We start from the raw sequence: 13626 nt of genomic DNA on the forward strand, positions 1-13626 counted from the left end.
GTGTTAGCCAGGATGGTCTCGATCTCTTGACCTCGTGATCCACCCGTCTCGGCCTCCCAAAGTGCTGGGATTACAGGCTTGAGCCACCGCGCCCGGCCAGCTATATAATTTAAATACAGGCTGAGTGCAGTGGCTCATGCCTATAATCCAAGCACTTGGGGAAGCTGAGGATTGCTTGAAGCCAGGCGTTTGAGACCAGCCTGGGCAACACAGCAAGACCTCGTCCCTACAAAAAAGAAAAGACAAATATATATATTTAAGAAACACAAAATGGGAAAAGGGGAAAAAAATACTCTCTTTGGTGGGTATGTTGCTGACGAACTTGGAAGTCCCACAACTGATTCAGAACCATCATGATAAGAACCAGAGCAAGGAAGAAGAGTGCAAAGCGCACCAGGGTCTATGCTCGGTTCTTCTGCATCTGTCATCTTATTTCATTCTTCACAAGGGATGTCTATTTCCCAGAAGAGAAAATTGAGGCTAAGCAACTCACCCAAGGCCACATGGCTGGCAAAAGAAGGCAGGATCTGGGGCACAGCACAATGGCCCTGCCTGCCCTGGGCTGTGAGAACAAACCCTCCATGAGGAGAGAGGCCTCAGATGACCTAGAGGGGCTCTTGGGCACTCAGACTCACGAAGAGGCCCTCCAACTACATGAAGAAGGCCAACCAAGACACAGGCCCAGCCAAGAGGCTGGAAGGCAGCTGTATAAGGGCCTGTAATTCAGGCTGCTTTGCAGAACTGAGCCGAGGTAAGCACACCAGGGCCTCTGGGCAGCAGGAGGAGGGAGGGCCACAGCAGGCCCCTTCCATGCCTCTTGACTTACAGTGCTGGCTGCTGGCAAAGCTGGGGACTCTGCATCAGCATTCTGCAGACTGACAACTATTCCAGCATGTCCTATACTGAGAATTATAGGGATTCCTTGTATATTCTTAACTCTTTTCTGAACACAACTATTTCCAATTTCTCAGCTTTGCTCAAAGACCAGTACACACCTGTCTTTCTAAACTACCTGATACTAGACAAAACCAGCCCATTTGGAACTGGCCAGAGACTGAGCTCCCTACCATGATCTGGAGGTGGCTGATGGTCAGTTGTGCAGCAGGGGAATGGGGCTGGAGGAGAGGGGTCTGGAGTTACTCACAGTCCTTTATAGAGGATGCAGCCAGCGAGAATGTGAGGCGAGCGCTGGCAGGTCTGCAGAATGCGGGCTGCCTTCAGCAACAACAGGGGCTCCACCTGTGCAGGGCAAGAGGCATCATGGCCACCCATCAGCATGCTCACAATCAGGAAGGGAGAAAAGGGGAAAGGGTTGTACAGAACAGCTGGACAGGGTGTAACTCAAAGCCTGGAAAAGGAGAATGCATCACACAGTAAAACCTGTGCCATGGCTTGGGACTATTCTACCTCTCTATACCCAGAAATTCTGACACCACTAAATGCCAAATTCTTAGAACAAGGAGGCCTGTCCAGAAGCTAGAAGGTGCAGCAAATATGGCATATGTACTATATGCACTGAGAAACCATGTGATCCTATTTAAGGAGATAGCAAAAATAAAATCAATATATGCACACATGTACTGGTGGGCACAAACACACAGAAAGAGCAAGATGCCCACCAAACTGCCAAAGGGGTCAGAGTAGGTGGCCTGGGAGACCCTATCTACACTGACAATGCTAAGACCTGATGGCAGCAGAAGAGGAGGGTGTATCCTATAAATACACGTCATGGTACCAGGCGAAACCCACCTACCCTATCCTCCACCTTCCTTCTGAAGCACAATCCCCATGGTGATACAGGTGGCCTGATGTCTGACCAGGTTCCATGACTCTATTCCATCACAAAAAATGAAAACATCATGCTCTTTCACTCGGGGAAATATGCCTCAGTTCCACCTTCCTTGTATGGAGTCAGTGGCCTAGAAGTCCCTAAAAATACAAGAAAAGCATCTGGACCTGGTCAGGAAGAGCCAGCAATAGCCAGCAGCCTCCTCAGACTTCCACCTGCCAGCTAGAACCAGCAAGTATCCACCAGCTGTTAGAACTAGTGTTAATGGAGCCTCTGGAGCTGCTGACACATTAAGAAATTTATTCTTCATAGCCTCAAGACTGTGCTCCGTCCCAGCCAGCCATTCTATAAAGCTTTGGGGCCAGCTGCAGGAAGTTTTCCAGAATGGAGCAGGGAAAACCCTTCCCCATGTCTGGTGGAGTCATGCTCTGTGAAGGCTGAATCACAGCGCCACACCCCTGCTACAGGGACACTATTTACTACTGCAGTGAGACACAGGACAGGGTTGTGAGTCAGGGCCCAGGTAGCTGCCTCTTAATGGGGCAGCACAGGTGGTCAGGCCAGCCACACAAGCAGCCTCGGTTTCACTGAGTGTTAACCGCAAACGGAGTGGCTCGGAGATACAAAAACGGTTCCCAACCAGTCTCTCAAAGACAGCAACCGTGTGTTTGAAATGTTCATGCTGGGCATTTTTGATGATGAGAATAACTAGATCATATGGTAAGAATATAAAGAGAGAAGGCCTTCAGATTACTGAGTTCAACACTTCTGAGGCATGAACAAAACAGTAATTCCCTTTACTGAGCATTTACTTGGTGTCATTTGAGGTACGGCTTCACTTGACCATCAAAACAGTTCTAGAAGGCAGGTATGCTGACACCATTCTCTGGAAAAGGGAAATAAGGCTGAGAGGTGACATGCCTTGTCACGGCCCTGCCTGGGAAGTGACATTCTACTCACTTTTCTAGATACAGTTCACTTCGGGAATATTAAAAAGTATCCGGAAGTCCTAATCTTACATATAAAATGAATAAGGAGGATGAAAATGTTACTTTAGTTTGGTCCAAGTTCCAGAGGGAATTGAAAATCTTATGCAGATCACTGGTGTTTTTCAGAATTTGTTCGATGAAGCTGTCCCACTCCGTGCTCAGTTCTTCCTGAGAACAGTTCTAAAACAGAAAGAGCCTCAGGTCAATATCTGAGATTTTGAGGGACAGACTCTTTGGCCAGAGTCCCAGCTACCTCAAAAATTATTCCTCACACAGGAAACTGACCAGAAGGGAGGACCTGTTTTAAACCTACCCAATCACGGATCCACCTGCCAGGTGGGGTGGCAAGCAGGGCCTGTGCTTTCTAAACATCCCAGAGAGGAGAAGAGGATAAACATTTGGAATAAATGTGACCTATGTCACTAGGCCCAAAGGCATATGACGGGGCTCCGAGAGCCCCTGACCCTGTCCCCGGACACAATGTGTTTATAGGAAGTATAACAGACCCCAGAGTAAGTGCTGCATTCTGGCAACATCGATTTTTATAAAGAGGCCCAATATAAGACTCCTCAACCCCATACTTGTACCTCATAAGCTAGGGAAACAGGTCCATTGTAAAAATTAAAGAATCCAATTAGCTGATCCAGAAACCTCTTGCAGCTGACATCAGGGAGCTCCACAGCACAGCCCAGCACCTGTAAAGAGAGAAACCAGAAGACAAGCATTTTCCTTCTCTTTGAGTCCAAGCCCAGAATCCTGGCATCCAGGGCTCTCAATTACCTGACTTCACTGGCCCATTGAAATTGATCTTCTATTATCTGAGTCCACACCCTCCATTCTGGCCAAGTTAATCTCCACAGACAAGTAAGTTCTGTACCTCAATTCATGTTGCCCAATCTCAAACGTCCTCTTCCTTATTGTTCATTTCCCCAGAACTTACTCATAACCTTCAGTGCCCACCAGATTTCAGTATCTCCATGAGGTCTGTTCTATTAACTCGAGCCAATAATGCTGATCTTTCTTCTGACCCTTGCATTGTTAGGACTGTTATTTGGACAGTGGATGTTTAATCTGGATTCCATTACAAACAATGGACAGGACTCAAACATCCATCATGTCTCTCCAGCTGGATGGAGTGCTTTAAGAGCAAGAACTGACTGCAATCTTCCCAGCTCTAGATCTCCAAAATGCTGAGTGTAGTGGTTAGTTCTATAGGAGATAAATACTTGGCTGGGTACGGTGGCTCATGCCTGTAATCCTAGTACTTTGGGAGGTTGAGGCCGGTGGATCACAAGGTCAAGAGATCGAGACTATCCTGGCCAACATGGTGAAACCCCGTCTCTACTAAAAATACTGGGCGTGGTGGTGGGCGCCTGTAGTCCCAGCTACTCGGGAGGCTGAGGCAGAAGAATCGCTTGAATCTGGGAGGCAGAGGTTGCAGTGAGCTGAGATGGCGCCACTGCACAGCCTGGCAACAGAGCAAGACTCCGTCTCAAAAAAAAAAAAAAAAAAAGTGCTTGCTGAGTTAGAAAGTAATCTGGTCATACGTTTAAAGAGTCTGAAAAAGTTCCTATTACTTGATGTAATAATTCTACCTCTCGGAATCTAAGGGAATCATCAGATATTTAAACTAATAAACCCTGACAGAAAACAAATAAACAAAAATTCCCTCTGAATGTAAGCTACAGTAGCACAAGGATCTTTGCTTTCTTCCCAGATGTAATCCAAGACCTTACGACAGTCTGGCGTGTAAGAAGTGTTCAATTCTTCCAATTGATAAACAGACCGAATGCAATTCCAATCATAATCCCACCAGCTTTTCTTCAGAAACCGATAAACTGATTATACAACGAAAACACAAAGAACCTGAAATATCCAAAGCTATCTTGAGAAAAGAATAAGGTTGGAGGACTTATACTATCTGGTATCAAGACTTACTATAAAGCTACAGAAGTCAAGACAGTGTGGTACTCACACATAATCTTCAAAAAGATCTGTGGAAAAGCCAAAGAGAGTCCAGAAATGGACCCACACTTAAAAGGTCATCTGATCTCTGGTAAAGGAACCAAAGGGAAATCCAACAGGGAAAGGAAAATGTTTTCAACAATGATGCTGGAAGAACTGATTATCCAGGTGGAAAAAAAAAAAAAAGGTCCTTGACCTCTACTCACACCATTCACAAATATTAACCCAAAGTGGATTACAGATCTAAATTTAAAAGCTAAAACTATAAAATTCTTACAAAAATGAAAAAGGGAGACTATCTCCTCCAATGGCAGTGGTTTTTTCAGGGAGGACACAGAAAGCAATAACCATACAAAGATAAAATTGATAAGTCAGACTTCATTAAAATGAAAAATTTCTGCTCATCAAAAGACATCAAGAAAATTAACAGGCATGCCACAAACTGGGAGAAATTATTTTAAAAAGATGTATCTGACAAAGAACTGGTATCTAAGATATAAAAAAAACTACAATTAAAGAAAAAACCCAATTTAAAAAATGGGCAGGGCTTTGGACACTTCGCAAAGGAAGCTATTCAAGTGGTCATTAAGCACATGAAAAGGCCTCAGTATCATTAGTCATTAGGGAAGTGAAGATTAAAACCACAATAACATACCACTGCACATCCAGCAGAATGGCTAAGATGAACAGACTGTCAATCTCAATGCTGACGAGGATGTGGAGTAACTGGAATTCTCAAACATTGTTGGTAGGAATGTAAAATGGTACAATTTGGGGCTGGGTTACAGTGTCTTGCGCCTGTAATTCCAGCACTTTGGGAGGCCAAGGTGGGAGGATTCCTTGAGCTCAGGAGTTCAAGATCAGCCTGGGCAACATGGTGAAACCCTGCCTCTAGAAAAAATTTTAAAAATTAGCTGGGCATGGTGGTGCATGCCTGCGGTCCTAGCAACTCAGGAGGCTGAGTTTGGGAGGCGGAGGTTGCAGTAAACCAAGGTCGCATCTCAGCACTCCAGCCTGGGCAACAGATTGAGACCCTGTCTCAACAACATAAAATAAAAACAATTTGAATTAATGGGAGGGTAAAGGAATGAATAGATAGGTAATAAAACAACTATAATAAAATGCTAATTGTAGAATTAAGGAGGTATATGAGTATTCACTGTAAAATTCAACAGTTCAGTACGTTAAAAAATTTTCGTAATAAAATGCTGGAAATAATACCTACAAAGTTGAATACAGCATTCCACACTTCAGCATCCCTTTACCTCAGGAAGCCTTAAAATAAATGTAGCCATGAGAAACAGCACTTTAGATTATACGCTACTATTAGAATGTAAAGGAATGATTTTTATTTATTTATTTTTTTTAAGACAGGGTCTCACTCTGTTGCCTAGGCTAGAGTGCAGTGGCAATCATGGCTCACTGCAGCCTGAAACTCCTAAGCTCAAGCAATCCTCTCTTCAGCCTCCTGAGTAGCTAAGACCACAGGCATGAGCCACCACACCTGGTTAATTTTTTAATTTTTTTGGTAAAGCGGGGTCTTACTATGTTGCTCAGGCTGATACCGAACTCCTAGACTCAAGCAATACTCTCTTTTATTTTTTTAAATGGGTTCTCTGAAACCTAACACATATCTATCAGTGTTTTTTCTGGGTCACTTACCCAGTAAGTGTAGAGAGTATGGAGAAGAAAAGATGACGATAAAAACTCAATTTACAACACAGAGTAAACAGAATTTCCACAAGTTGGCCTAAGTCTTTGAAAGGAAAGGAGAAACTAGCCATGTGCATTGCAGGATATGTTAGAAATGTTTTGGAGAACACTCAACAATGATGGGCAGATGCAGAGAGTACCACAGGAAGCGAGGGTGATTACTAAACACAGTACATGGATGCGGTGGTTGGGGGGATAATTCTAAATTCAAGACTCAGAAACAGCGTAACTTCCTAAACTTATCATTGCAACACTTCAGCACTGATTCTGCCTATTCAACTTACCCAAAGGTAATCTCCATCAACTTTTATGGCAAACTTCAGTTTTCTCAGACGAACAAGAGTAGGAGGAGAGTCAGAAATGTCAGAAACACAGCGGACAACTCCAGCAATCTGTCCACAAAGCAACTCCTGTTGGTCAAGCAGGGTCTGTGGGAAAGGAGCACATTCCAGATAAGAAGCTGAAATTCTTGAACTCTCGCATCATTTCTTACAGCATACTGAAGTCTGCAAGCCAAATCCAGTCTGTTGCCTGTTTTCCTATGACCCGTAAGCTAAGAATGGTTCTTAAACTTTTTAAAGGTTACAACAAAGAAGAATATGTGATTGAGACCTTACGTGCCTTGCAAAGCCTAAAATATTTACTGTCTGGCCCTTTACAAAGTTTGCCAACCCCTGCCTGAGATGACTTAACTCTAAGAGAACACCGAGCAGGAACACATGAGATGACTGCACAGAACTGCATTTCTGTTGCTAGGATTATAGGCATATGCTTAGCAGAAGCATGAGCCTTTCACTCCTACTCAAATCTCCCACACAGAGTGGCCAGAGTGACCCAGATTAACCCCAACTATCTATGTCAGAGCACGGTCACAGGAGGGAAAATACAGAATCTCCTAATCAACCTTAGTCTTAACTAAAGCACAGGACAGCCAGACAGGATGGGCTGCACAGGAAATGTACACAGCACCCATGAAGAATTCTTACCTAGAAAACTGAGCTTGAATCTAACCAAGGCTCTAGATCTTACTACTAATGTAAAGGAAATACAGTGGATAGGAGACATTAAATGACACCACCACGAGAAACAAAGCAGCCAAATCTAGAGTGTGGGACATTCTAACACTCTACTACACATATGACCTGGTTTCTTCAATAATTCAATGGCATGGAGGAGGGGGGAAAAGATGAGTGGCTGGGTGAGGACTGTTATTAAAAGGACTTAAAATACAAAATAACCAAATAGAATATGTGGATGCTGTTTGGATCCTTATTAGGAAAAAGAGAAAGAGATGGAAGGATGGAAGGATACGTGGATGGAAGGAAGAAAGAGCAGAGTGAGTAACATTCAAGACAATATATTAGGCAAAATTTGAATATAGTCTGGGTATCAGGTAATATGAAGGAATTACTGTTACTAATTACTGTAACTTTTGTTAGGTGTGGTAATGTTTAAAATAATGCCCTTTTTAGTTAGAGATGTTGCTTGATACTGGTGAGATGATGCAACACCTTGAATTTGCTCCAGGAAAAAAAAAAAGAGAGAGAAGAGGAGGTTAAGATATGTCATATAAAATGGGCAAAGTATTACCGAGTGCGGTGGCTCACACCTGTAATCCCAGCACTTTGGGAGGCAAGTGGATCACGAGGTCAGGAGATTGAGACCATCCTGGCTAACATGGTGAAACCCCGTCTCTACTAAAAATTCAAAAATTAGCCGGGTGTGGTGGCAGGCGCCTATAGTCCCAGCTACTCAGAAGGCTGAGGCAGGAGAATGGCGTGAACCCGGGATGTAGAGCATGCAGTGAGCCGAGATTGTGCCACTGCACTCCAGCCTGGGCAACAGAGTAAGATTCGTCTTAAAAAAAAAAAAAAAAAAAGCTGGGCGCGGTGGCTCAAGCCTGTAATCCCAGCACTTTGGGAGGCCAAGACAGGTGGATCACGAGGTCAGGAGATCGAGACCATCCTGGCTAACACCGTGAAACCCCGTCTCTACTAAAAAATACAAAAAACTAGCTGGGCAAGGTGGTGGGCGCCTGTAGTCCCAGCTACTCGGGCGGCTGAGGCAGGAGAATGGCGTAAACCCGGGAGGCAGAGCTTGCAGTGAGCTGAGATCCGGCCACTGCACTCCAGCCTGGGAGACAGAGCGAGACTCCGTCTCAAAAAAAAAAAAAAAAAAAAAAAGGCAAAGTATTGATAATTGTTGAAGTTACTAATGGCACATGAGGGTTCATGATACTTGCCTCTCTGTTTTTGTATATGTTTGAATACAAACTTGTTTTTTTTTTTTTTTGAGATGGAGTTTCACTCTTGTCGCCCAGACTGGAGTGCAATAGTGCGGTCTCTGCTCACTCCAACCTCTGCCTCCCGGATTCAAGTGATTCTCGTGCCTCAGCCTCCCAAGTGGTTGGGATTACAGGAGCACGCCACCACGCCTGGCTAATTTTTGGATTTTTAGTAGAGACAGGGTTTCACCATTTTGGCCAGGCTGGTCTCGAACTCCTGACCTCAGGTGATCCACCCGCCTCAGCCTCCCAAAGAGCTGGAATTGCAGGCATATGCCACTGTGCCCAGCTGAATACTAACTTTTAAAAACTGAGCTGATCAAAAAATTGGGGGTAGAGGGAGGCAGACAAAAATCACGATGGAAATAGAAAGCTAAAGACAATGAAAGTGCTGAGCTGCCTGGAAATTTTAAGACCAGAACAACAAGAAATAGTACAACTAAGAATAAGACAGTAGAAATGTCATTGTCTGGATTAGCCAAACTGTCCCAATGTAAACCCTATACTTCTGAAAAGTTATCACTTGGAGGCACTGGGATCCCCACCGAACAATAAAATGCCATGTGGCTTACCTGGGAAGGATAAAAATAACAAATGCCAGCTCTTGTTGGATCGCCTTCTTCCTTTACCTTGGAACCATCATAAAGAAAAAAATAATTCCACCTGGCAAGAGAACAGAATGGAGCCATGTTTCCTTTCATCCAGTGATCACGGCATTTAAAACATAGCTTCCTATTTCCTAGCCCGAGGAAGGCTCATTACTGTGTTTGAAAGACTTCAGGTGGCCCCAGAGAAGAAAGAACCCCAGTAGCTACAAATTAGATAAAAATGTTCTGTAAGCGCAGGAAATTCAAACTAAAAATATGCCTCTATCCAGCCGTTAGACCATCTGCCAGAGAAGACATAAGTAGCTAGAAAAAAAATGAGGCGCCCACAATGACTGCTCTTATTTGAAACACTGAACCTTAACTATACAACCACATGGTCTGATACACTGTCTTTTAAGGCTCTGATAACAAAATAAGTTAAGGATGTATTAGATGCACTCCTCGTAAGTGCTGAACATAAAGATTTCCAGAAACAGCCCTTCTACCAGGAATTCATGCATTCACTTAAACACTGACTGAGGGCCCACAGTGAGCTCCGGGGTTGCTGAGCAAACACGCAGTTTCAACGCAGGATAGTGAGTCCATAAGTCCGTAACAGGGAAAAAACGGGGCCTGTGAGAATTTACAGAGAAACTCTGAACTCCTCTCTACCATGCCAAACCTCACCAAGTATCACTCAAGCACACTTGCTCATTAACTGTCTACTGATTCCGTCGGCCCAGAGATAACCTCTTTCTTCTGAATTTCCATGACCCTCTGTTCTTCCTCAAAGGCTCTTATAGACTACACTGCAGTATAACTATATTACTTAATGTTATTATCTGATTAGCTCTTTAAGACCATAAAACAAACACTTCAAAGGCTGGGCCTCAATTTTGTTTTGTTTTTACAGGATCTCACTTTGTAGCCCTGTAAGCTGGAGTGCAGTGGTGCAATTGCGGTTCAGTGCTCAACCTCCCAGGCTCAAGCCATCCTACTGCCTCAGCCTCCCAAGTAGCTGGGACTACAGGAGTGTGCCACCTTGCTCAGCTACTTTTTAAAAAAATTTTTGTAGAAATGAGTCTCACTATATTGCCCAGGCTGGTCTCAAATTCCTGGACTCAAACAATCCTGCCTTGGCCTCCCAAAGTGCTGGAATTACACGTGTGAGCCACCATGCCTGGCTGGACCTGTTTTACTTCTAAGTTTCTGAGAACACATTTATGAGACTATAACATAAAGCAGCAATGGGACCAATCTGTCATCTGCTCTCTTCTCCCCTGGATCTATGCCCTCTCTGAGGCCTCCCTCCATGGCTCCCACCTTGCCTTCCTGATGAAAAAGCACCAACTTGGCTGGGCACAGTGGCTCACACCTATAATCCCAGCACTTGGAGAGGCCTAGGCAGGAGGATTGCTTGAGCTCAGGAGTTCGAGATTAGCCTGGACAACACGGTGAAACCCCATCTCCACAAAAAAATAGACAAAATTAGCCAGGCATGGTGGAGTGAGCCTGTGGTCCCAGTTATTTGGTACGCCGAGGTAGGAGGATCACTTGAGCCTGGGGTGTGAGGCTACAGTGACCTGAGATCACGCCACTGCACTCTGGCCTGGACAACAGAGCAAGACCCTGTCTCAAAAATAAATAAATAAATAAAGCACCAACTTGGTCTCTGGCACTGTCCACTTTCCCAATACCTAGGGCTGGATGTATAAATGGCTGCAGAGTAAGCTTAGATCAAAAAGCCTCAAAAAAGTTTCACAGGCAACTCAGAAACTCCATGTGCACCCCATCCTCCCCTGTCCCCACGTTCTCTGGGTGAAAGCATCCCTGCTTGTGTGGGCACACAAAAGAAAACTTGAGTGTCATTTTGAACTGCACCATCTTTTTGACTTCCACATAAATAATCAGTCACTAAATCCTACTAATTCTAGCTAAACCTGCTTTTCACCTTCATCTCCTTCACAACTGATGTTTGCTAAACCTAATTATGGGAAAGGATTAACGTATTTAGGGTTGAGAAGGGAACCAGGTTTCAGACAGACATTGAGTAATACCCTTCAATACCCAATCTGGCCAAACCTCTCCACATGGTGTAATTCTCAACTGCAACCATACCTCATCTCTGCAAATTGAAGACTACAATACCCACATTATCATCAAAGCTGGCTGCACGATCAGGCTGTGGCTTATCTTTTCTACAATCTCCCAGCAATGCCAGATTCATTCAAACACTGGGAGAGGCTCGCAAGATTAAAACACGTTAGCTTCGGAGAGAAATGGCTCATGTGCTTGATTCAGCTGCTCTGAGGAAAGTGGTATTTTGTTATGTTAACCCCAAAAATCTATCCAACAGCCCAGTGAAAGCTATGCCATGGCAGGCCCTGCTACTCACCACGAGGCTGACTTTGTCTCTGTGGAGGTGGAGGTGGCCATCTACTTTGCAGTCATCCTCATCCTCTTCATTTAGGTTTTCTTTTCCAGTATCAGTTCTTTCTCCCCAGCTGTGACCGTTCCTTTATCTCCCAATCCAGCGAATCTGGATGTGGCAGGTTTCAGTATTTTCAGTCACCACTGCCACTTGGTTAGTTTTCACTCAGCATGGAAAGTACCACTTCCCTTCCTTGCAGGTTCTTCAGTTTCATGTATATTTCTATGCCTCTTACAACTCAGGGAGAAACTATAACAAAGAGAATCCTAGCAGAAAAGTCAAATTCATTTATCTGGTTTCCTGAGTGTCACTGTGGCTGTCTACAGAACTACCACTTCAAGCTCCTCTCCAGGAAAGCCAAACGTGGGAGATGCATGCTAGAGCTGGGATTCTAAAGAAATTTCTAGCTTGTCTAGCTCAAACCCATCGTGAAGATTCTATTAAAAGTTTTGAAGTTTCCAGTTCAAACATCAGTGCCTTGGCTCTGAAATAAACACAAGGAATAGATATTTCAGAAACTCGTGAGAGAGCATATGACCCAGCAGGATTAAACAAATGGTATATTTCAAAAGAGCTTTCTGTAAGGGTGACAATGATACTTCAAAATCAAAGAGGGAGGCTTGCAGAGACTTCAGAGTAAGGGCTTTAGTCTCTTGAACAGTTAAGGGAAACACACCACAAGCTTCACAGAAGATAAAATCAAATGATAGGGTGAAAATGCTCTAGGTGTGGACAGCTATACAAATAAACCAGTTGCTGTGTTAATAATGGAACCCAAATTAAGGAACTATCATCTTGACAGTCCAAAAGTAACCTGAACATGCAGAATTCCAGAGCGGGGCAAGTTTCTAAAAAATGAAAAGAACTTGATCAAATGGCTTTCAAACTTCCATGAGAGAAAGACAGTTCAGTGTATCATGGAATTTCAGAGTCGGAAGGAACCCTGGCATCATTTACTCTACTCTCCTGCACTCTTTTCCAAAAATTATCTTGGCTGTCTCTGCTTTACATCCTCCCGAAATACGTGGTTCTCTACGTTACATTTCTCTTTCCAACAAACTAAAATCAGCGTTCCCTATTTTACATCTGCCTCCCACTCGCTACCCTGGATAACACTCCGCAGGAAAACACAAAACAAGGTCTAATTCTTCCATGTGACAACCTCTTGGTCACTTCAAAACTACTGTCTCATTCCCACTGTCACTTTCTCCAAGCTTAATGCCCTAGCAACACGGTCTCAAATGCTTGCTCACCATTCTGCAATCTATGGCTACACAAATACAGTCTGTTAAAGTCTTGAATATTTGACGGCCTGTAAAATCTCTATCTCTTCTCAGCTCTAGATATTTTGGATTGGGCCTCCATAGGACTATACTCTTTGTACTCTATGGAGCATATTTGGGTGCCTGTGGAAGGGGTATCTCTGTTCCTGGAACCAAGACAGCAGCCTACAACTCCCCATCCCTTGTTTCCAGAGGACTGGGCCCTACACTACCGAGGTCCTCTCTTATCTCTGAAAGGTCCAAAAGAGACCATTAATGGCCCTGGCGTAGGGACAGACGTCGGAATGTAAGCATAAAAGGCTCTGGTAGCCTGGGAAGGGATAGTAACAACCTGGGGAAGGGGCCTCACTGGAGCAGCAGGGCTGGAAAACGGACGCTAATGGCTGGAGAAGGGCCAGGAAGCTGCTGGGCACAGACCCCGGGGCGCAGGCAGCGATGGGTAACAGCACGGGGGCTGTGCGGTGTCTGGCCCCACCTACTGGGAAATGGTGGGCGAAGGCCTAAGGATCAGGCGGGGTCGGGTCACGCTACAGACTGGGGGCCCGCCCCTCTGTATCTCCGCGCCTCCGAGCGCCGCCGACCCAC

The 13626-nt window shown here is 44.6% G+C and overlaps 1 protein-coding gene across 2 annotated transcripts in view; it reads right to left on the bottom strand.

Moving 5' to 3' along the window:
• Window positions 1-13626, bottom strand: part of HPS4 (HPS4 biogenesis of lysosomal organelles complex 3 subunit 2) — a 30531-nt gene that overhangs the window by 16689 nt on the left and 216 nt on the right. For both annotated transcript variants that reach the window (XM_023190771.3, XM_023190770.3), the window contains exons 2-7: window positions 11723-12242; window positions 9313-9403; window positions 6741-6884; window positions 3366-3473; window positions 2842-2958; window positions 1145-1239 (exon numbers count right to left, since the gene is read on the bottom strand). In XM_023190771.3, coding sequence (XP_023046539.1) covers window positions 1145-1239; window positions 2842-2958; window positions 3366-3473; window positions 6741-6884; window positions 9313-9403; window positions 11723-11763 — 596 coding nt within the window. In that variant the 5' untranslated portion in view covers window positions 11764-12242. The remainder of the gene's footprint in view (window positions 1-1144; window positions 1240-2841; window positions 2959-3365; window positions 3474-6740; window positions 6885-9312; window positions 9404-11722; window positions 12243-13626) is intronic.

This window comes from Piliocolobus tephrosceles, chromosome 19 (assembly GCF_002776525.5).
Source record: "Piliocolobus tephrosceles isolate RC106 chromosome 19, ASM277652v3, whole genome shotgun sequence".
Classification (NCBI taxonomy): Eukaryota; Metazoa; Chordata; class Mammalia; order Primates; family Cercopithecidae; genus Piliocolobus; species Piliocolobus tephrosceles.